We start from the raw sequence: 23,244 nt of genomic DNA, 5'->3' as shown, positions 1-23,244 counted from the left end.
ATAGGTTAGAACTCACTCAAATATAGTACATTCTTCTCTTGTTAACATTATGCAAACCCAGAACTAAATATTATAATGTTTAGATGTTTAGTAAAAATCTTTCATATTTAGGATATGTATCTTCATTTCTCAAGCAGATTAAAGAGCTAATCAGTGTAGAAACAACCATCAAATCATAAACTTACATCACAGTTTACTACAAAAGTATGAAAAGAATGTTTATAAATGACAGTGAATAAATTATTTTTCAGTGCACATAATCAGGTATATACAGGATAATTTAAAATCAAATGGAATGATTGCTAATGTCGAGCTCTTAAAAATCTCCGTCAAAAAATACACATTACCCATGAAAAAACAATAGAAATAAGCTGGGACACAAAAGCAGAATGTTTTTTCTTTCTTATCCTCGGAACTTGGTTGATATCTCATCAAAATATTTTACTAAATATGCAAAGGATGGAAAAACTTTAATTCCAAAACCATTTCTCTAAATTACCAACAGATTTATATTCTTGATGCCTTTTTACATGATCACAAGCCAAGCATGCATGTGACTCCCAAAATCGTGGAAGATTTACAGTGAAATCCTTCCTCCAGTTAAAGTAGCTAAGGTATAATTTATTGTTCTTGTCAACTTCCTTCAGATATTTTGCTAGCTCACTGGGAGAGTTATAATCTTCCACATGAATGAATGAATCTGCTGGAATATAATTTTCATAGTTTTCTCTAGATGGTCCCAGAACAACAGGTACAGAGCCAGCCAAAAAAGCATTGTAGAGCTTCTCTGTGATGTAATCTTTATGGATTGAGTTTTCAAAAGAGAGATAAAATTTGCAAGTAGATATGGTAGGGATCAGATTTTTATCATTCACATATTCTCCAAATGCTTGCCCATAGGTGTGGATTTCAATACTTTTGCTTAGCTCATTGTAATACTTGACCCTGGCATGCTCAGGGTTCCAGTTACTTACAACCCAACACACCAACTTCTCTTTGCTTGGCACTTCAAACACAAAGGGGTTTGTGCTCACCGTCAAGAAGCCGTAAGGCACTTGGATATCTGAGTCACGGCGGTAAGTTAGAGTCAGGTTGAACAGGTGCTCGATGCCAATCTTTTGGGGAGTGTGAGTTGGTGATTCCAAATTCATCCAAATCCATTTCTGGAAGGGTGGCCTAGCCTGCTGAGGTAAATTAGTCAGATCCCAACTGATGTCTCGGTGATGGATCAGGACCGCATGAGACTTGTTGTACAGTGACCGGTCTGTTGTGAGATGACACCCTTGGATATTGAACATGGCCTGGCAGGATGTAAGGTCGAAGGTCTGCCCAAATGGCCACACCCACACCAGGATAGTAGTTTCATTAAAATAATCAGTTTTGGTGGAGAAGAAATTTTTCATTTTCAATACTGAGCTGGCTGACTCCATTGGACTGAAAATCCAGCTGTTGGTGGGCTTGATGTAAATAAGCAGACATGCCATGAAGCAGCCCAGGATGATGCAGACAATTAAAAATGGGCGAAGAATTCCTTTGGATGTTGATGTCATAATTTTTTCTGTGGAACAGAGGGAGATAAAAGAAGGTAAGTATAAGGACAAAGAGAAAACTATGAATATAACTGAAGAGAAACAGGTGGTATGTTCTAAAATATACTTAATCACAGAATCAACTGCATTGCCTTTCCAGAAATATCACATCATTGAGAGAGGAAAAAAGAAAATACTTTCATTTAAGCCAAGAAACTGATTTTAAACGAAAGTTTCCCAGAAACTCTTCCCTACAAATAAGCGAACCAGAATTTGTTCTAAATACACCCACATATTTTCAAGCCGAGTTATAATTTTCTTCACTGTCACCCCCACCTGTTCTATTTTTATTTGCTTGTAGAAAATAAGCACAACGTACACTGTCATCACTAAAGCCAGGACTCCAATTTTTAATATTTTATCACCGCATATTTGACACCCTATATTTAAGAACTTTTCTAGTTGATTTATTCACTTATTAGCAAATTGAGTCTGTAATAAAATTGTGTAGTTCAGATGGAATTCAATAGAAAACTAAACTTTTACATTCCCTTACACACATACACAAACACATCTAGCAGTGTATATGACATTCCCATTTTGTAAATAAAGAAATTGAATCCTAAAATGTTTAAGCAAATTGCCCAAGGCCACACAGCTAGCAAATGGTGGGGCACACTTTCAAACACCGGCCATTAGGCTCCAGAATCTGAGCACTTGATGAATATGTTTTATGATCTTTGATACCACAAGTTGCAGCTGGAAAGCATAATTATCTTGGTAATAACAGAATGTAAGTGCTGCGAGAGGCTTTGTTTTCTTCACCACTGTACCATTACTACTAGAATATAGTAGGTGCTTTATAAATATGGCATAATTGTATTAATGAATGGTTAAACTACTGAGTCTCAATTATGTGCAAGGTACTGTGCTAGTGACATATCTCTATATAAAGATGAATCAAGTGGGAATGAATGATTGTGTGCTTACTTTCTCTGTGAAGTTAACATATATTCTTCTGTGGATTGACTGCCATTGAAATGGAGGCACAGATATTCTTAATGTTAAATGTGCAAATTTTCCAAGTTTTGCCTTTCTTCCTCTTGTCTCAAAATTGACATCTATCCAGTATATTTTAGTATAATAACAAATTTTTTTTTTGCCCAAATTAGGAAGAATTGTCACTGAACAGAAAGCAATGTTCTTTTCACTGCGTTTTCTGGGCTTTGTGCTTTCTGGACTTTTTGTACCACTGGTTTACTCTTTACACCTTCTTTTTCACTGTTGTCGGGGTCAATCACTGCGAAATGGAGGCAATTACTCAGTAGCCCCTGTGCTGTACAGAAACTCTCAGAACAGTTTGCTTCCTGGTGCCACCTTGACATCCCCTTGACAGGAACCTTTTTCACCTCTTGCTCATAACTAAAATTCAGATACTTCACATGTCTTTAACTGTTAACCAGTCCAAATTATTTTTAAAACACCCTAGGCCACGTAGCTATAGTGCTCACCAGAGACAGCAATAAATATATAGCATAACACAATTGTAACAGTGAACAGGATAATTAAAGCTTTTTAATTATTTTAATAGTTTTAGGTACAATGAGAGAATATAAAGACTCTAGCATTAAAAATAAAAACAATATCTAGTAAAAATGTTGCTTGATAAGAGCTGGTATGGTAGTAAATCAGTTTTCCATTAAGAGACTACTTCTAATTTTTAAGAATAATTTACTGAAGCCAGGATGGTGCTACATGCCTGTAATCCTAGTATTTGGGATGCTGAGACAGGAGTTCCACAGGTTTGAGGCCACTGTTTCAAAATTAAAAAAAAAATTAAGGCTGGGTGTGATGGCACATGCTTGTAATCCCAGCATTTGAGAGGCTGAGACAGGAGGATCGCTGTCCTAGGACAGCCTTAGCTAGTGAGGCCATTTGCAACTCAGTGAGACCCTGTTTCAAAAATAAAGAATAAGCGGGGGAGGGTACCCAGCACAGTTTATTTGATTTTGATGGTACTGGGGTTCCTGGAAACCCTTCTACCTCTGGGCTACACTCCCAGGACTATTTTATATATTTATTTGGAAACGGGTCTCTTAAGCCAGTGAGGCTGGCTTTGAACCAGCCTGTGCCACCATGCCCAGCTTGCCTGACTCACCCAGCACAGTTTAAATGTGTACCATCTTCAATAAAGAAAACAATGAATAAAAATATAGGGCTGGAAGTATGGCTTGGAGGTAGAATGCCCCTGGGTTTCATCCCCAGTACCACAAAAATAAATAAATAAATAAATTAATTAAAAGGTCTCAGGATGGCTGGGCGTGGTGGCGCACACTTGTAATCCCCGCACTTGGGAGGCAGAGACAGGAGGATCGCACAGGTTCGAAGCCAGCCGCCTGCACTGGCTTAGGAGACCCTGTTTCTAAATAAAAATATAAAAAATGGGTCTGGGAGTGTAGCCCGGAGGTAGAAGGGCTTCCAGGAGCCCCAGTACCACCAAAATAAGTAAATAAATAAATAAAAATTAAAGGTCTCAGGATATAGCTAAAAGGTAGAGCGCTCCTGGGTTCTATCCTCAATACCCACCCTCCACAAAAAGAGTTACTGAAGTTTAGAATAAGAGAATGCTTGAAACAGAAAATGGTTAGAATCTTGACTCTCAAACTATAGATATATGTCAAGTATTAGGGAGAGAAATCTGAAACTAAGGAGAAACAGGAGGCATCTTTAAGAAATGGTAATTCTACTCTTTTTATTTTTCAAAGAGCAAGAATTGAGTCCTTATTTTAAATGAAAAGAAATAGAAGTATAGTATAGAATAGAATTGAATGCTTGCCTGAAACTGTAAGAAAAAATTGGACTATTGGGCTAGTTACTTGACACTTGGCGTATTCTCTCTGGGTTGTAGCTACTATTTTTCAACCCTTCTTTCATATTTCCTACTTTAGCTTATGTCTTTAGTTGTTATTGGGTCAGTGTATTTGAAAATCACTGTTTAATATAAATACTTTATTTCTTTGGTGAGTACATGAGCAAAGCATTCCTGAAAATAATATATAGCCTTGGTAAAAATGTGTGAAAGAAATTTATATGATCAACTCATATTGACTTCAAAGACCAGAAATAAGTCATTGATAAGTGGACTAAAGTTAAAATAGTTTTTTAAAAGTATAACCATGTATGACTACACTTTGACCTATTTTTTAAAATAAAATAAAATTTGGAAATTGCTTCAGTGTCTGAAAATATATCTTCAGATATGTATTTGCTGTCACACAATTTTTTTTTGCTGAAGAGTCCAGAATTGAACTCTTATCTTAGTGATGAAGAGATGATAATCTCTTCTGATTTCTGTACAAAATATTATCATTTATAATCACACATTCATGCACAAAAATATGTAAGTTCAAAATGTAACTCATGATTAATGTCTGGATAAAATATATAAGCAGGGCTTTCTAATAGTTGATGGCAACAGCTTTTTCTTTTACTTATTTTGCGGGTCTGGGGCATTTGACCTCTGAGCTACAGCCTCTGCCTATTTTTTATTATTTTATTTTGAAACCGGGTCTCACTGAGTTGCAGAGGGTCTCACTAAGTAGCTGAGGCTGTCCACGAACCGCGATCCTCTGGTCTCAGCTCCGGAATGCTGGGATTACAAGCATGGGCCAACCACATCCGGCCCAGCTTTTTCTTTTTAATACTGGGGATAGAACCCAGATATTTCTCCCTCTTAGGTAGAATCTCATACTATATATATATATATATATATATATATATATATATATATATATATATATAATTTTTTTTTTTTAAAGCAGGAGCTTGCTAAGTTGCTGAGGCTGGCCTAACACCTGTTATCCTCCAGTCTCAACCTTCCAAGTGTTAAGTTGGGTCCTGCACTCATGTGACTTTGTGTCACATGACCTCTGCAGGGCAAGGGAGGGGCTGAAACCCCCGCGAGAATTGGGCATTCCCACGAGTAAAACCCCCATCTCGCGAGATGCATGCCTTTAAAAGGAGAGCCCGCGTCCTCTAGCTTCGGACAGGCGCGCGGGCCCCACAGTGCCTCGCCCTGATCCCTGGGAGAGCCGTGTCATTAAAACTTTACATGCCATGTGTACCGGACCTCTCTCATGTTTTTCACACTCCGCCGTACTCACTTATTTTTATTTTACTCGCATTTAATTTTTTATTTTACTTATCATTTGGTGCCAAACTGGGAGAACTCTTGGGTCCCTCCCTATTTTTTTCTTTTTTTCTCTTTTTCTTTTTACTCTCTTTTTGAGCCCCGGACTCTCCGACCCGCCAGAAGCTCGACTGTGAGGTCCCACACCAGCGCTCCGCTTGCAGGCATTGCTCCCACCACTGCCGCCGCTGCCGCCCCGTGCCTGCCCGGACCGTAAGCCTTCTTCCCCAACCCCGTGCTCTCCGGGAGAGCTGGCGGCCTTCTTCCCGCCCCAGGCTCTGCTGAGAGTCTGCGGCCATCTTTCCGGCCCTGAGCTCTGCTGAGAGCTCATGGCCATCTTTTCGGCCCCGCGCTCTCTGGGAGAGCCGGCGGCCTTCTTCCCGCCCCGGGCTCTGCTGAGAGTCTGCGGCCATCTTTCCAGCCCTGAGCTCTGCTGAGAGCTCACGGCCATCTTTTCGGCCTCGCGCTCTGCTGAGAGCCGGCGGCCTTCTTCCCGCCCCGGGCTCTGCTGAGAGCTCGCAGCCATCTTTCCAGCCCCGAGCTCTGCTGAGAGCCGGTGGCCATCTTTCTGATCCCGCGCTCTGCTGAGAGTCTGCGGCCATCTTTCCAGCTCCGAGCTCTGCTGAGAGCTCGCGGCCATCTTTTCGGCCCCGTGCTCTGCTGAGAGCCGGTGGCCATCTTTCTGGCCCCAAGCTCTGCTGAGAGCCGGTGGCCATCTTTTCCCGCCCATGTACTCTCTTCCGGAGCGCCGGCGGCCATCTTCCGCGGCCACCACTGCCGGGGCGTGCAGGCTCCGCCGGCCGCCAGGCTGCTAGTTCCACCCGCCCGGAGCCAGGCTCCTTGGGTGATGCTGGCACCTGTTCTACTTGCTGACCTCCTGCACGGGCCAGGACCTCTGCCTGCCGCTTGGACCTCCTAAAACCGCCGTTCCCGCCTGCCCACGCCGCCCGCTGCTGGAATGGGACTGCGCCGCCCGCGGACTGCGCCACACCGCGCGCCTATGTCTTCTCCGCGCCTGGCGTTGCTTAGACCCGCCTGCCGGGGCCGCCTGCCTCCTCCATCTAGGTGGCCGCCACTCTGCTAAACAGCCCCCAGCCCGCCAAGTCCAGCCCGCGCTCCAGCTGGTTCCTCCACTCGGACTCGCGCCCTGGCGCCCTTCACCCTGTGCCTGCCCACCCCTGCTGCCTGGGCCTGGCCATTCCGGTAAGCAGCCACATGGAATTACTGGGGGGGGGGGTCGCCAGCTTTGGCCCGCCATCTTGGACACGTGGAATCACTGGGGGGCCGCCATCTTGGCCCCACCATCTTTAACCCCTCCCACCTCATGGCCTCACTGGAGACCTCGCCATCCTTAACCCCTCCCACCTCATGGCCTCACTGGAGGCCTCGCCATCCTTAACCCCTCCCACCTCATGGCCTCACTGGAGGCCTCGCCATCCTTAACCCCTCCCACCTCATGGCCTCACTGGAGGCCTCACCATCCTTAACCCCTCCCACCTCATGGCCTCACTGGAGGCCTCACCATCCTTAACCCCTCCCACCTCATGGCCTCACTGGAGGCCCCCATCCTTAACCCCTCCCACCTCATGGCCTCACTGGAGGCCTCGCCATCCTTAACCCCTCCCACCTCATGGCCTCACTGGAGGCCTCACCATCCTTAACCCCTCCCACCTCATGGCCTCACTGGAGGCCTCACCATCCTTAACCCCTCCCACCTCATGGCCTCACTGGAGGCCTCACAATCTTTAATCTCTCCCACTTTCCACTCCTAACCAATCCTAGGAGTCGGCGGCCATCTTTCCGGCCCGAGCCAGGCAGCTTGGCACTTGCTCTGCCTGCCAACTGCCTGCGCCGGCCAGGACCTCTGCCTGCCACTTGGACCTCTTAAAGCACCGTTCCAGCTTGGTTCTCCGGTCACCGCCGGGACCTCTGGCCGGTTTGCCCCACCCGCCCCGAGCCAGGCTCACTGGCGGTGCTCCTCGGGGCCCAGCCTCAGCGTCTGGCGCGTGCCTGGAAGCCATTTTGTCTCCACGCCGCCTGCCCGGCAAGCCATGCCGCCTGCGCACCCCCACTGATCCCACCTGCGCCAGCCGCCAGTGCCGTCCACACCAGCCACCGGCATCCACGCGCCCCAGCTCCACCACGCTCCCAGCAGCTTCTCAGCGCTTCTGTCACAGCCAGCGCTGGCTGGCAACACTTCACTCTGGTAAACTGCCTCCTTCCCTTGGTTAGCGGGTTCCGGACTTGGGTCTTCCGGTCCACTGGGACCCAAAAATCCAAGCGCTTGGTGACCCATTGTCCCCCGGTCCACTGGGACCACCCTGTGGATGACCAGGTCATCCTCCGGTTTTGAGAAGGAATGAAGACGTTCTTCCCTATCTCTTAACCTCTGTTTCCAAACGATTGAGCAGGGAAATCGGGGACGCCCATTTCCTGTTCTTCGTTTCCGCCCGCGAATCAATTATGGGGAGTCGAACCTTTATACTAGCAGATGCCCTGAGAGCCTGTCTGCCTTGATACGAGTTGGGAAATAGGTTGCGGTGGCCCAGGAATAGTTAGGAACTTTTATAAGCGGTCTGGTATCCCTCCAAATGCTCTCCCCCATCAGCTTTCATTTATTTTCCTGCCAGCTGCCATTTTGTGATGGCGCATAGTCACTGCCTGGTGATGTCACAGTCACCATCTTGGCCTGCGCCAGACTGCAATTTTGCTGGGTGGCCCGCTCGGGCGCGCCCTAGGTGCTGCGGGAAACGACAGGTCGGGGCTGGGGCGACACTCTCTGTCTGCCCGTGCGGAGTCTGCGTTGCCATTCTTGCTGGACACCCGTCTCGGGACGTGCTCTTTGTGAGTATAGGTCCGTCGCAGCTGACAGAACCTTAACATAGCATCTAAGTTTTAATTCCAGAGAGAAACAGGCGGAAATGGAGCATACACTCCGACTTTGCCAAAAAGCAGATCCCTGGTAGCTGCCCTTCGGCTGGCGGTGGCGGCTCAGCCCCCTGGAGCGCCACCTAGGTGTGGAGGACTGCAACAACAACTACCTCCAGGAGCCTGCCTCAAGTGGGGCAAAGCCACGCCTACCAATCAGACTGCTAGGCATGTGGCCAGGAGGGCCACTGGAACAGTGCCCTTGGAAAAGGGTGAGCCCCAGGTGCCTCAACACAGGGGGAGCACCTTTCCAGACCAGGCCCCGCCGCTGGCCCTACTCAGCCTGGCTGAAGACTGATGGCTCCTGGATCCCTCAACCTCCATCCTCTTTGCCAGCTCAGGGTAGCTCTCCAGGTACTGAGTAAGCCAGTCTCCTTTTTGGTCGCCTGCTCAATCTCATGATTTGTTTTTTTCTTTAATAGCCCTTGCCTGTTCAAGCCTCCTCAAGCGCACATCACTAAGCTGTCCAGGGTAACCTCCAATTCGCACTGCAGCTATGCACCCACCTGCACCCCCTTCTGGGGGACTGAACTCCCGACTCCTCCTGGCCTGGGGCCCCTGACGACGCCCCTTGACAGCAGGAAGAAGCTAGAGGGTCCAATCGTCATCCATTATCCCTACCATCAAAAGGCCGGAATGTTAAGTTGGGTCCTGCACTCATGTGACTTTGTGTCACATGACCTCTGCAGGGCAAGGGAGGGGCTGAAACCCCCGCGAGAATTGGGCATTCCCACGAGTAAAACCCCCATCTCGCGAGATGCATGCCTTTAAAAGGAGAGCCCGCGTCCTCTAGCTTCGGACAGGCGCGCGGGCCCCACAGTGCCTCGCCCTGATCCCCGGGAGAGCCGTGCCATTAAAACTTTACATGCCATGTGTACCGGACCTCTCTCGTGTTTTTCACACTCCGCCGTACTCACTTATTTTTATTTTACTCGCATTTAATTTTTTATTTTACTTATCACCAAGTACTTGGATTAGAGGAGTGAGCCATCACACTTGACTTAGCAGCCCTTTCTTTCATCTTTCCTTCCTTTCCTTTCTTTCTTTCTTTCTTCCTTTCTTTCTTGTTTTTTTATTTCTTGCAGTATTATGCAGTACTAATTTGCTGATTATTTGTTGATTTTTACAGGCTGGATCATTCTGCTTCTGATAATAGCACCCAAGTTCCTTATTAGAATACTACATCTTCTCTCCAGAGTGTAATCTTTAGTACTCTTCCCTTCCAGTTCTGAGCAGTGCCTTCGGGTCATTCAGACTCTCTGGGGCTTTAAACTTGATCAGAGGGTCAAGGGTGAGAACTGTTGGAGCTGGTTAATCACAGTGGAGCTCCTGCAAAGCATTATGGAAACTCTGCAATGCGAGTCCCTGGATCTGCTCTTGATCCAACCTTACTTGCCTATATTCTCCAGGTATTCCTTCAATTCCAAGAGACACTCCATAACCTTCTAATAATTAATAATTAAAATTATATTTCTATCAGTTGTCATTTGTTTTACTGCTTGAAACGAATCAACCAAAGCAAAAAGAAACTATCCCAACTTAGCAGAAAACCCAATTCGTATTCTCCTTTTTTTTTTTTCTTTTGCCCTTCAGGATTCCTTCAGAATACAAAACAAACCCATAATTACCTAGATTAAAAAGAATATTATGCAATATGTACATACTCAAAACTGCAAACAATTTACTTCACTTTAAATAAATCACTGCGATAACTATTCAGGGTTTGGGTATTTGGCAGTGTCTAACCCAGAACTATTAGTAATTTGTTTAGGTAGTCTCAGAAAGTAACTTGCTATCCATATAATAATTATATATTAATATAATCATATTTACTTAAGATTACACAATATATTTTGGATTTAACACTAAATATTCATAAAAAATGGCCTGGGTTCTTTTTTTTTCTGTCATTGTTCCTTCTTCTATATAGTTTATATGCTATGAACATTTACAAGGGTAAAACCGAAGCTTTATACTTTGCTATATACCAAATTATATTAATTATATTCTGCCCTGTATTATAAAACTTTCTATATTCATCTCTTCATTTTCAAAGATTCTTTTTAAAATACAAATTCTATTGAGCCTTTCTCATGGGCATTGCTGCTCTTACCTCCCACAATTCTCCCCATTCGATTCTGAGCCAAACGCCTCTTGCCTGGGAGAGATGCCATTTACTTTTTGGCAAAAAGATTCTGGTTGATCTCTGGAATGCAATCACCAAGCCTGTGGTTTAGCATTTGCTTTGCTTCCTCACACCCCCTGGGATGTGGCCACCAGACTATACCGGTTTGGGTCACGACTGCTTCTCCCAAGCATTCCTCACCTGGCTCTCCAGCACATACCAACCACTCCCTGCATTATCTCAACTGGAGCTCCACAAAGCCTAATGAATGGCTTTTTTATTGTTTTACTTTCTTTTTTTCCCCTCTCAGATATCTGTTGAGAATGCTACCATTTTTCTTGCATTGTGAGCTCCTTTATTTTGGATACTTTCTACATTCACTCCCTTTGTAATATTGTTTAGTTTGCTCCCTTTGAAAATTTTTTTCAATGAAGGGATTAACTTTAGTTTGGTTATTCATCTTTTCTCTTTCTCTCTTTCATGTTTTGTTTGGGGTAATTAGGGGTGGAACCCAGAGACATTCTACCTTTGAGCTACACCCCCAGCCCTATTTTTTATTCTTTATTTTATAGAAATAGGGCCTCAACTAAATTGCAAAGAGCCTCACTAAGTAGCTGAGGCTGTCTGCTAACCCAATCCTTCTGTCTCAGCTTCCTAAGGTTTTTAAAAATCCTTCCTTCCTTCCTTCCTTCCTTCCTTCCTTCTCTTTTTTCTTTCTTCTTTCTCCTCTCTTTCTTTCTTTCTTTCTTTCTTTCTTTCTTTCTTTCTTTCTTTCTTTCTTTTCTTTCTTTCTTTTTCAGTATGGGGATGGAACACAAAGGCATTTTACCTCCGAGCTACACCCCCAGCCCAATTTTTTTAATCCTTATTTTGAAACAGGGTCTCACTGAGTTGCAAAGGGCCTCACTAAGTAGCTGAGGCTGTCTGTCTGCAGTGATCCTCCTTACTTAGTCTCCCAAAAATTGAGATTACAAGAGTGCACCACCACACCCGTGACTTTCTTTCTTTCTTTCTTTCTTTCTTTCTTTCTTTCTTTCTTTCTTTCTTTTTTTGAAGCAGGGTTTCAGAGAAGGAAGGAAGGAAGGAAGGAAGGAAGGAAGGAAGGAAGGAAGGAAAGAAGGAAGGAAAGGATTTTTAAAAACCTTAGGAAGCTGAGACAGAAGTAACTAAGTTGCTAAGGCTGTCCTTGAACCTGTGATTGTCCTGTCTCAGCCTATCAAGTATTGGAATTTTAGGCATGCATAGCCCTGCCCAGGTTAGTCACTGCTTATATTCACTGTAGAAGCTACACAGCACTCAGATCTGACACCATGCCACATGTAATCTGGCTTGTGCTCCATTTGTCCATAGAGAAGGCATTGACAGGGCAGGGGGTGCCTTAATGCCACGTTCTTGGAGCACGCTTTTTTGGTACCCTTTGAAGCCAGCAGTCTTTCTTAACTTAGTTGTGAGCACTAGAATTCACACAGTAGAGAGTCAGGTTTTAGCTCATAACAGCCAGTCAATGAAAGTAAAAAAAAAAGTATAAAACGAGGAAACAAAAACAAAACACACATAAAATCCAAACTCATATTCTGTGTCGATTTATTTCTATTCCTCTTAATTTTAAAATGGAACTTCATTCCTTTCTGATAACAATTTAGAGATATTAGAACAGTGTATTCTACTTCCCTATCCATTCTTATCCCAGCACCAAATCCTGCCAAGTTTATCTTCTAAGTATTTTTTTGCATTGGTTGACTTCTCTTACTTTTCCTCGGTCAAATATCTGTAATCTCTTATCTGGAGCCCTGACATTTCTTTCTAAGTAGACCAGCTGACATTTACTTTTGATCCTCTCCATCTGATCACAGACCAGCAGCTTCAGAACCAGTATTGTTGGGCCTCAGAAAACAATACCCCAAGCTGGGCATGGCAGCCCACACTTGTAACCCCACTATGTGAGAGTCTGAGACAGGAGGATCACAGGTTCATGGTCAGCCTCAGTAACTTAGTGAGACCCTTAGCAGCTTAGTTAGATCTTGTTTCAAAACAAAAGAATAAAACAGGACTAGGAGTGTAGATCAGATGTAGAATGCTCCTGGGTTTGATCTCCAGAAAAAGAAAAAATGACAACAATACCCCAGCGTGAAAGCCTCAGAAGCACAAACTCTTTCTGACCGGCTGTCCTCCTGTTTCCTAAATTACCTTTCTTCTTCCCCAAGCAAGTTATACAAATTGGAATTGCTCAACCCTACTGTAGGTAATAAGAGCTAGAATCCTTTTTCTCCAAAGCAAGCAATAAGTTTAAAAATATTGTAATAATCTTCTCCTGCCTTTTTCTCTTGGAGCTAGTAGTAAAGAAGTTCTCTGACCTACCTTGTGTTATAGTAGATAACAGGTTCCCCATTTCATGAGGGGTCCTGCTCCACACCCAAGAGGAAGGAATACTGCACAGAGGCTGGGAAAAATCTGAACAGACAGGCCTTGCAGGGTTTCCATCCACTCTACCAGCATGTGATCACACCATTTTGTCCAATCGTATTTTTACACACATATCCTTGTTTTGTTTACTCTAAACATAAAAATGGAGATTTCCCTAAGATGTTTGGATCTTTATTCCGAAGGACCCCATGTCATGCAAAATTATGATCACATATACTTGTTACTCTTTTTTTTTTTTTTTTTTTGCAGTAGTGGAGATGGAAGCCAGTTGCATTCTACCTCTGAGCTACGCCCCCAGCACTAATTTTTATTCTTTATTTTGAAACAGGGTCTCCCTGAGTTGCAAAGAATCTCACGAGGTAGTTGAAGCTGGCCGCGAACCATGATCCTCCTTTCTCAGCCTCCTGGCTACTTGTTGCTCTTTTGTTAATCTCTTAAAATATGTTAATCTCTTTAAATATGGTTTTCAGTCATGAACTTTTATATGATCAGAAAAAGAATCACTTTTTCCAGCCCTATGCTATCACCTGGGATCCTGTTAGAAAAGGAAATTCTCCCACCCTATGAAATAAAAATATTCATGGGGTGAAGCTTAGGAATCTGTTTAAATAGTCCTACAAGTAATTCTAATACACACCCAAATCCAAGAATTCTTGAAGTAGAGTGATAGTACAAACCACAGATCACAGTACCCTCTTGTTTGAGGCCCTTCAATGAATTGGCCCGCAATTTAAGATAGAATCCAGACAGGCCTTATGTGGCATAAAGGGCTCTGAATGGTGCGGGCTGTGCCTCTGTCTCCCGTCTCAGTCCCGCTGCTTCTGTATTCCCTGGGTCACTTGCTGTCTTTGCACTCCTTGCATAGCCGCGTTGGTCAGCCTCCCACCGGGTCACCACCACCCTACCCTCGGCTTGGACAGCTTGCTCTCCTCTCTTCTGATTACTCCTTTTTACTTCTTAACCCGCAGCTCTATTGGCAGTGGCTTGTAAAAGAATTCCTAATGACTTCCCTCCAGCACATCAAATCACAGTCTCCAGGCACGTGTTTCATAGTAGCATGTGTCACTTTTGTACAACATTTGTAGTTTACCTTTTTTTTGTGTGAAAGGTAGTGAGTTTACCTTTATTTGTGTGAATATTTGATTAATGTGGTCATCCCTGTTCAATTGCTAACTAGGCTCATAAGACAGTGTGTTTTTAATCAGATTTCAACCCAGAACTGCCTAAATCAGACCTGGCATATTCTTGTTCTCAACATGTTCTATGAGGTACCAAAGAGCTAATAATTATCAAACATTTACAATGCCCAACGTTTACAATGTCCAAGGCACCAAGCTAAGGCTTTTATAAAAACTTTATCATTTAGGAAATATATATTTCTTTATTAAATAAGTATATATTGCTCCCTGTATACCAAGCCCAGTTAGAAATGATTTACAAATATTAATTCCTTTTAATTTCTCAACAACCAGATGAAATAAATATTATATTTATATTCAGTTTTTAAAACTAGGAAAATGATACACATCTGTTTGCCTAAAGCCATACGTACATTAAGTGTGGTCAATGAAGATTAGGGTAGTGGTGGTTTGACTCCAGAATGCGTAGCTTTAGAAAAACATTGGTGAGCCTGTCTTGGTGGTGGATGCTTCTAATCCCAGCATTTGGGAGGCTGAGACAGGAAGTTAGCAGTTCAAGGTCAGTCTCAGCTACTTTGCAACTCAGTGAGACCCTGTTTCAAAATAAAGAATAAAAAATAGGGCTGGGGGTGTAGCTCAGAGGTAGAATGCCCCTGGACTCCATCCCCAGTACCACAAGAAGAAAGAAAGAAAGAAAGAAAGAAAGAAAGAAAGAAAGAAAGAAAGAAAGAAAGACATTGGTGAAAATTCAGATTAATGGTATCAATCAAAAAGTATTTATTTATTTTTCTTTTTTTTTTTGGTGGTACTGGGGTTCCTGGAAGCCCTTCTACCTCCGGGCTACACTCCCAGACCTATTTTTATATATTTTTTATTTGGAAACAGGGTCTCCTAAGCCAGCGCGCGCGGCTGGCTTCGAACCTGCGCGATCCTCCTGTCTCTGCCTCCCAAGCTTGGGGATTACAAGCGTGCGCCACCACGCCCGGCTCAAAATATATTTTATGGCCTGTATTACTCTGGAGCCATTGTTCATTAGAAGAGATTTGATTCTCCAACACTCCCCTTTGCTCTCATTCTGAAAACCAAGGCCATGAACCTAGGGTCCAGAGAATTGGGATGTTTGCATAATTATCCTTCTGCCTACAGGTGAGTAAAGACAGGCAAATTAGAGCAGGAGAATACAGCTTTGTTTTACTTTGGGTGTGTTAATGAAGTAGTTCAAGAAACCCTATGGATTCATGACCTGTGTGCAATTGCTGATCCAAGGCCTCTGTGAGAGGTGTAATCCCTGGTAGCTACATTCTTTTTCAGATGAAATTTTTATGTGCTGCTTTGTTGAGTCAGCTTTGAAAAATTAACTGATCTCAAAGTGCCAGGTTACCTAAAAATAATATACAAAGAAAAAAGAAAATATTTAAGTAAAATTCCAGTGATGTCTTGGAGTTTTCCGTACAACACCATAAGTTAATATTTTTAGATAATTTTCAAGTAGCAACTGTGATCATTATCAACGCAGAGTAAAGAATTCCTTCTCTATAAATTTTTATGTTCTAAATTTTTAAAATCTCACCAGAATACGCTACAAGTCATAGAGACTTTAATGGCCAAAGAATGAGAGTATAATTTTTCATTGGTTTTGCCACCATGAATTCCTCTTCAAAGTTTCCTTCATCTTTCTTTGAAAGACTATGGGAATTTTGTATGGACCCCAGCCTTGTCTGGCAGCCACAGTCCCTACTGACTGGTATTCCATCACTGGAATACCATTTTTAATCTGAGAATCCGCTCATACTACTCCACTCCTGTTCATAGCCTCTAGCCACTGAATGTGTGGGCCTAGAATTCTAAATGCAGCTATCCCCTGGGATCTGGCCCTGCAATGCCAGAGTTTCTGAGGTTATGTTGCAGTTGGAAATCTGGCTATTTGAATCAAATGTTGTCACGGACAAAGCAGCTTTGAATTTCCTGAGACACACAGCATCTCCCTCAGATTATTTTTCATAATACTTTTGTTCTATTTGATAACAACAGAAGCTTTAGTCCAGATTATAGGGCAAGGAACCCAACTTCTTTTTTCTCTTTGGTTCTTTTCTAATGTACTTTCCCTAACATACAGTTTTTGCTATTTCTGTGATGATTAATTTTACTTATTTGTTTCTTTATTTGTTTATATGGTGCAGGACAATTCTACTTCTGAGCTATACCTTTAACCTATTTAAAAAAAATTTTGAATCAGAGCCTCATTAAATTGCTAACAGCCTCGCTAAATTGCTGAGACTGGCTTTGAACCAGTGATCCTCTTATCTCAGCCTCTCAAATACTGAAACTATGGGCATAGACCACCATGGCTAGAATGATGGCAAATTTTAATTGTCTACTTGTTTGGGCCATGAGATGCCTTAGATAAATGGTGAAACATTATTTCTGGATGTATTTGAGAGAGTGCTTCTGGAACATATTAGTGTTTGAATAGGTGGCTGATTAAAGCAGACGGGCATCATCAAGTTTAATGAAGGCCTACATACAGAAAAAGGTAGAGGAAGGTTAAATTTGCCTTCTGCCAGACCAGTGAGCTGGAACGTGGGTCTTCTGCTCTCTAAGCCTGTGGTTCAGAGGTCTTCAGAAATGGAAAGAAATCTTCACCCTGGCTCTCTGCTCTCAGGCTAACCCTCTACCATCTGCTCTCCTGGGCCTCCAGCTTGCAGTTGGCGAATTGGGGGACTTCGCTCCCATAATCACATGAGCCAATACTTCATAATTTATCTTTTCTATTTTTATACCTTATAATGATTCTCCCGTCTTTCTCTCTTCTCCCCCTCTCTATATACATATATATGATCCATAAGAGGATCACAGGTTTGAGATATATATCACATATTTATTTCCTATTTGTTCTGTTTCAATAGAGAATCCTGAATAAGGAACAGTCATAAAATAAGCACCATCATGTAGAGAAAAAGTGATAACAGATTCCAAATATACCATTGGAGTAACAAGATAGAATACCTATAAAGGCAAACATTGTATTAGAAGGGGCATTGCCATGACAACAGTTTCCAGATTCAACCAAATTTTGCAGGCTGATCATCTTTTGAACTCCTGTGAAACTAATTAGCATCAGCTTTACTGAGATTAAATAAAAACACATCACTGTAGTTAATGAGGAGCTTCTGAAACTTTGAGTAAAATTTACAATAAGAGAACAGATCAGTAAGAATTTGGATCGAAGACACTGCAAAAGCTTAAGAGATAAATATGATGAAAGTATAGCTAAGGAGATTTTAAGAAAAAAGCAAGTTTAATCAACTTGCAGCAGTAATTTGAAATGAACTTATTAACATTATTAAAAAGAAAGTGGAATGTGAAAGGGGGGTCAGAAGTAAAAAAATTCTCAGGGTGAGAAACTGGTAGTTTAGAGATACAAATGCCTCCAATCCTGGGAGGAGGTATTGTAACATGACATTCATTGTGCTTTACTGCTTTCTTTTTATTATTTTTATAGTTGGAATGAAACACCTCTAAGGGTCATCCAACCCTCTTAATCCCATTTCTTTTCTAATTAACAGTCTTTTAAATATTCAGTTTACCAAGGAGTTAAATACCCGGAAGAAGGTGCCATATTTCATGAATATAAGAGAGAAAATTGGGAGGCCACAAAAAGAGAACATATCAAAAGACAGTATTCTTGTTCTCTTCCCTCTGCCCCAGTGGAAAAGACATCTATCCTCATATCTAATGTTCATTATATTCTGGAATCAAAATGAGCAAAGCAAACTCATTCTAGCATTTTTCTTATATCTTCAATTTCTTTGTTTTCTATAGGAGTTTAAATAAATCATAGTTCTCTTAACTTCTGTTAAAGAACCTCCACTCTCCCAGACACTGCTGCTCTCTTTTCTCCATCTCCATAAGCAGCCACACACATGCCCAGAGCTTCAATTGTAAATTATTATTTTTAAAATTCATTTTACCTGATGTTGAGGCAATTTACTACATTTATTCAATTGAAATGCTATCCTATTTATTAAGTCTCACTCCCTTTCTCCATCCCATTTAGGCCTATATCACTTATTTTCTAGATTATTACAATGAACTGCTAACTCATAATTGATTTCGGTTTGAAATTTCAGTTCCTACCAAGCCCTGTGTCTTGCGTGATGCTCTTCTGTACCCTTGTTCAACTTATCTTTTTTTTAAAAAAATTTTGTACAAGTAATTTGGGAAAGCAGGAGTTAAAGAAGCAGGTACATTATCCCTTTTGATTACCAGAAAAAAGTTCTTGGAAGTTGGCACAGAAGGAGGTTGGTGATCCTATCTAATCTTCTAAACTTTATAATCTTGACTTATAGATCACAAAATGTCCTGGAAGAAGAATTCTTAATCTAGAAAGTATTTGAGGAAGAAGTTCTTAGTTTAGGATTGCTTACTGTAAATAATCCAAAATTTTAGTAGATTTATGAGGCCTTGTTCTCTAGAGAAGGTCATGTATACTGTCCAACCATCTTAAGTATAAAACATGATTTAAATGTTATCATGATTTAAATGTTATCCCCCATGTGACAAGACACAGAGGGCCTTCTATTATCTACATGAGACACTATTTTTACTAGTTGGTTATTTCAGACCTCTTTTTGCCTCTTCATTGACTGCATCCTTAAACTGTTACTAAAGGTTGATAGTGCATTATCTGATTAAAGTGTGGTATGACAATTTGGTATTTGTATTAGCTTAAGGTTTATAATGTACACTTCTGAAAAGACACCAGCACAAGTCAATGAAAGCAGTACTGCAACTGACGTAAATAATCACAATATTTCATGTGCCTTTATACTCCTTATTGTGTAGATCTATTTTATTTTTTTGCAGTAATAGGGATCGAACCGGGGGCATTCTACCTCTGAACTATACACCCTGCCCTATTTTTTATTCTTTATTTTGAAATAGTCTCAACTAAGTTGTTGAGGGCCTCACTAAGTAGCTGAGGCTGGCCGTGAACCTGCGATCCTCCTGTCTCAGTCTTCCAAGTACTAGTATTACAAGTGTATCCCAGGCTTATTCCCTAACTTCCACATAGGAAAGAAAACATATAACCCTTCACTTTCTGAGACTGGCTAATCTCACTTAGCATAATAGCCTACCAGTTCCATCCATTTTCTTGAAAATGATATAATTTTGTTCTCTTTATGGCTGAGTAGAATTCCATTGTGTGTATATACCACAGTTTCATAATCAATTCACCTTTTGACAGGCATGGACATCTAGGCTGGTTCCATAGTTTAAATATTGTGAGTTATGCTGCTATAAATATAGACACACATGTATCATTGTAATATTCTAACTTCAGTTCCTTTGGAAAAATATCTAGAGTGAGTATGTTCCATTCCCAGTCTTCTGAGGAATCTTCAAACTGATTTCCATAGTGGCTGTACCAACTTGCAATTCCACTAAAAGTGTACAAAGGTTCCTATTTCCCTACATCCTCACCAGCCCTTTTGATTGTAATTGTTTTTATGTTAGAGTTTTAATTCATTGGGATTATTTTCATGCTTGATGTATAAAAAGGAGTAACAATATATTTTTGAATACCTAACTAATTTATCCAACAATATTTATGACATGGATGCTTTTCCTAATATGCGGAAGCTAGGGAGAAAATGTGTCATAGGAGGAACTCTAGATGAAGGAGATACTACAGATGAGCAAATAAAGCAACCTAACTGAGGGGATGAGAGGGGGAGAGAGGGAAATTATCTAATGCATATGATGTACTTTAACAAGCATATCAATGTCAATCACTAAGTCAAACATGAGAGAAAGGGAGGGGAAGGGAATAGGGTAGGAATTTGGTAAGGGCTAATTGGGTAATGTGTGCATGTATGTCTCCACCATCTTGTACCCCATTAAGATGTATGACTAAAGTGCACCAATAGAAAATTAAAAAATAAAAGGTTTTTATTCTCATTTTTAATGTAGGTATCTAAGTTTTTTCTCTATTACATTTATCTCTGCTGATTACTGTGATATAGATTGTTTATACTAATTTCTCCTCTATTATTTTACTTAATAGTATATAATATGTTTATTTTTCTAAATAAGTTTAGAATTACTTTTATAAAGTCTATCAATAAAAATTGTATTGGTATCAAAAAGGAATATATCATTATATATATATTTGAATGACTTGTAAAGTATGACATACCAAAAGTAGTTCTCAATGAATGCATATGTAATTCCATTAAAATTGTTCATATCTTAGAATGAAGATTGGTAGTTACCCAAAATATTTTTTCTGAGTCATTTCATGTTTCATTGTCTTTTTTCCTGTTATGTATTGCTTATTTTAACCCCTCTTATCTCCTGATTATTTCTGAATAGAGAAAAACTTAATTTTGTACTTCAATATTTTATTGGAACACTTAAAAAATTCATTAATTTAAAAAATTTGTGCTTATTTTATTGTTTCCAAGTTATATATGTATAGGTTTGGCAAATAATATTTCATTTGGGATAGGTAAAATTTTTATTTATTTGTTGTCAGTACTTCTGGGATACAGTCAAATAATGATTGACATTCTTTTTTTTTTTTTTTTTTTGCGAGTCTGGGGGTGGAACTCAGGGGCATTAGACCTCTGAACTACACCTCATGCCCTATTTTTTATTCTTTATTTTGAAACCAGGCCTCACTAAGTTGCAGAAGGGCTCACTAAGTAGCTGAGGCTGTCCGCGAACCGCGATTCTACGGTCTCAGCCTCCGGAATGCTGGGATTACAAGCGTGCGCCACCATGCCTGGCTTAATGATTGACATTCTTGACACATTTATATTTGTGAGAACTGTGTCACATCTGGTCATTATATGATGGTCAGATAATGTCCTCATGTTAAAGGAACTAATTTTTATTCTTTTAGTCAAATAGTAATTCTATCATTTTTATTTAATTTACTTAAATTTAATTGACTAAGAATATCATTATTTTCTTACTAGGTTTTTGATGCATTATCATTGGAATAGATTTCATTATTTAAACCTTCTTTTAGTTATAGCTATAACACTACTTTTCTGTACAACATAGTACTGATATTCATGAAGATATTTTTGTATATATGCCCAGAATTTGCAATATTTTTCTGCTATGGGGGCACTCTTAAGTTTTTGTGTTAGTGTGTGTGTGTGTGTGTGTGTGTGTGTGTGTATGTGTGTGTGTGTGTGTGTGTGTTATATTTAGATATATGTGTGTTAGATGAAATTACATGCAATGGTTCTAGCAAATTTTAAGTGCAGAATAAATATTAATATTGCTATAAGGATCATTTTCCTTAAAAGTTTGAAACCAATTAGACTTGATCATCATTTTTTAAGTTGTTCCTTAACATTTTAAAATTCTTTTATCTGTTCATTTTTTTCTCTTATTTGAGTTAGTTTTAATCACTTGTCCTTTACCTGAATTGTCCAAAGACATAAAGATTTTTAAAAATTCCTTTGATATCCCACTCTTGCCTTAGAGTTCTGGCAAGAGTCTTGAGGACTACATTAAAAAAATCGTGATAGCAGGCATCCTTGTCTTGTTCCTGATTTTAAATGGAACTCCTGTAGTTTTTTTCCCCATTAAAAATAATGTTGGCTTTGAGTTAATTGAATATTGCCTTAATAATGTTGAAATAAATTCCTTCTATTCTGATTTTGTAGTGTTTTTAGCATAAATGAGCAGTAATTATTTTCAAATGCTTTTCAGCATCTATTGAAATGATCATATGATTTTTGTCCTTAGTTCTATTTATGTAGTAAGTGACATATATTGATTTGTGTATGTTGAACCGACTTTGCATCCCTGGAATGAAACTAGCTTGGTCATGGTGTACAACAAAGTACTTTAAAATACTTAACACTAAAAAAAGAATAGTCCAATAAAGACATGGGCAATTGAAATAGATACTTCACAAAAGAAAAAAATACAAATTTCCTATAAATACATAAAAAAGTTCAACATCATTAGGGAGATGCAATTCAAAACACATTGAAATTCCATCTAATCCCAATCATCAAGAAGTCAGAAAACAATAAATGTTTTCAAGTATGTGGAGAAATAGAAACTCTTCTACACTGTTGGTGGAATTGTAAATTAATACAGCCACTATGAAAATCTGTGTAGATTCCTCATAAAACTAGAAATGGATCCACTATATGATCCAGCTTTATCACTCCTGAGTATCTTTCTAAAAGAATGAAATCAGAATATTATACTAATATGTGCATATATATGTTTGTAGCAGCAAAATTCACAATAGCTAAATTATGAAACCAACCTAGGTGTCTATCAAAAGATGACTGGATTACAAAATTTTGGGATATATGCACAATGGATTTCTACTCAGCAAAAAGACAAACAAAATTATGTCATTGTCAGCAAAATGGATGGTCCTGGAGAACATTAAGTGAGATTATCCAGTTGCAAAAAGTGAAGGGTCGTATGTTTTCTCTCATATGTGGATGCTAGGGAATAATTTGGATACCAGAGTAGCTTTAGATAATAGGAGAGAAACTGTGGGGCCAGGGAGGTGGTCTAGGGAAAGAAAATGGGGAAAGGAAGACTCCATGAAGGAATTATTTCCACTGACATCATGTACGTATGTGCGAATGCCGATATCAATCTCAATGTACTGTATTGGGAATGGATGAATGGGGAGGGAGTCGAGGAAAGTCTACCAAGAGCTGTGTGCATGTATGCCAAAATCACTATGAAGTACATTATGATATGAAACCATGATGCACCAATAAAAGTATAAAAATAATCTCTGCATATAGTACAATGAGATAACACTCATGATACTGAGATAGCAGTCACTGTACTGTTAAAAATAATAGCAAAACAAGAAAAATAATCTCTGATTTTATTTAAATATCACTTCTCTTG

General features: G+C 40.6%; 1 protein-coding gene across 1 annotated transcript; it reads right to left on the bottom strand.

Moving 5' to 3' along the window:
* Nucleotides 1-470: 470 nt before the first annotated feature.
* On the bottom strand, nucleotides 471-1,553 carry FUT9 (fucosyltransferase 9; the record flags this gene model as incomplete). Its single annotated transcript, XM_080700192.1, has 1 exon — nucleotides 471-1,553. Exon 1 carries the CDS (start codon nucleotides 1,548-1,550, stop codon nucleotides 471-473), a length of 1,080 nt encoding a protein of 359 aa, XP_080556318.1. The 5' UTR covers nucleotides 1,551-1,553.
* Nucleotides 1,554-23,244: the final 21,691 nt, after the last annotated feature.

This window comes from Muscardinus avellanarius, assembly GCF_963383645.1.
Source record: "Muscardinus avellanarius genome assembly, chromosome: 8".
Taxonomy (NCBI): domain Eukaryota; kingdom Metazoa; phylum Chordata; class Mammalia; order Rodentia; family Gliridae; genus Muscardinus; species Muscardinus avellanarius.
The sequence above is the reverse complement of the archived record's forward strand: the minus strand, read 5'-3'. Positions and strand labels throughout refer to the sequence as shown.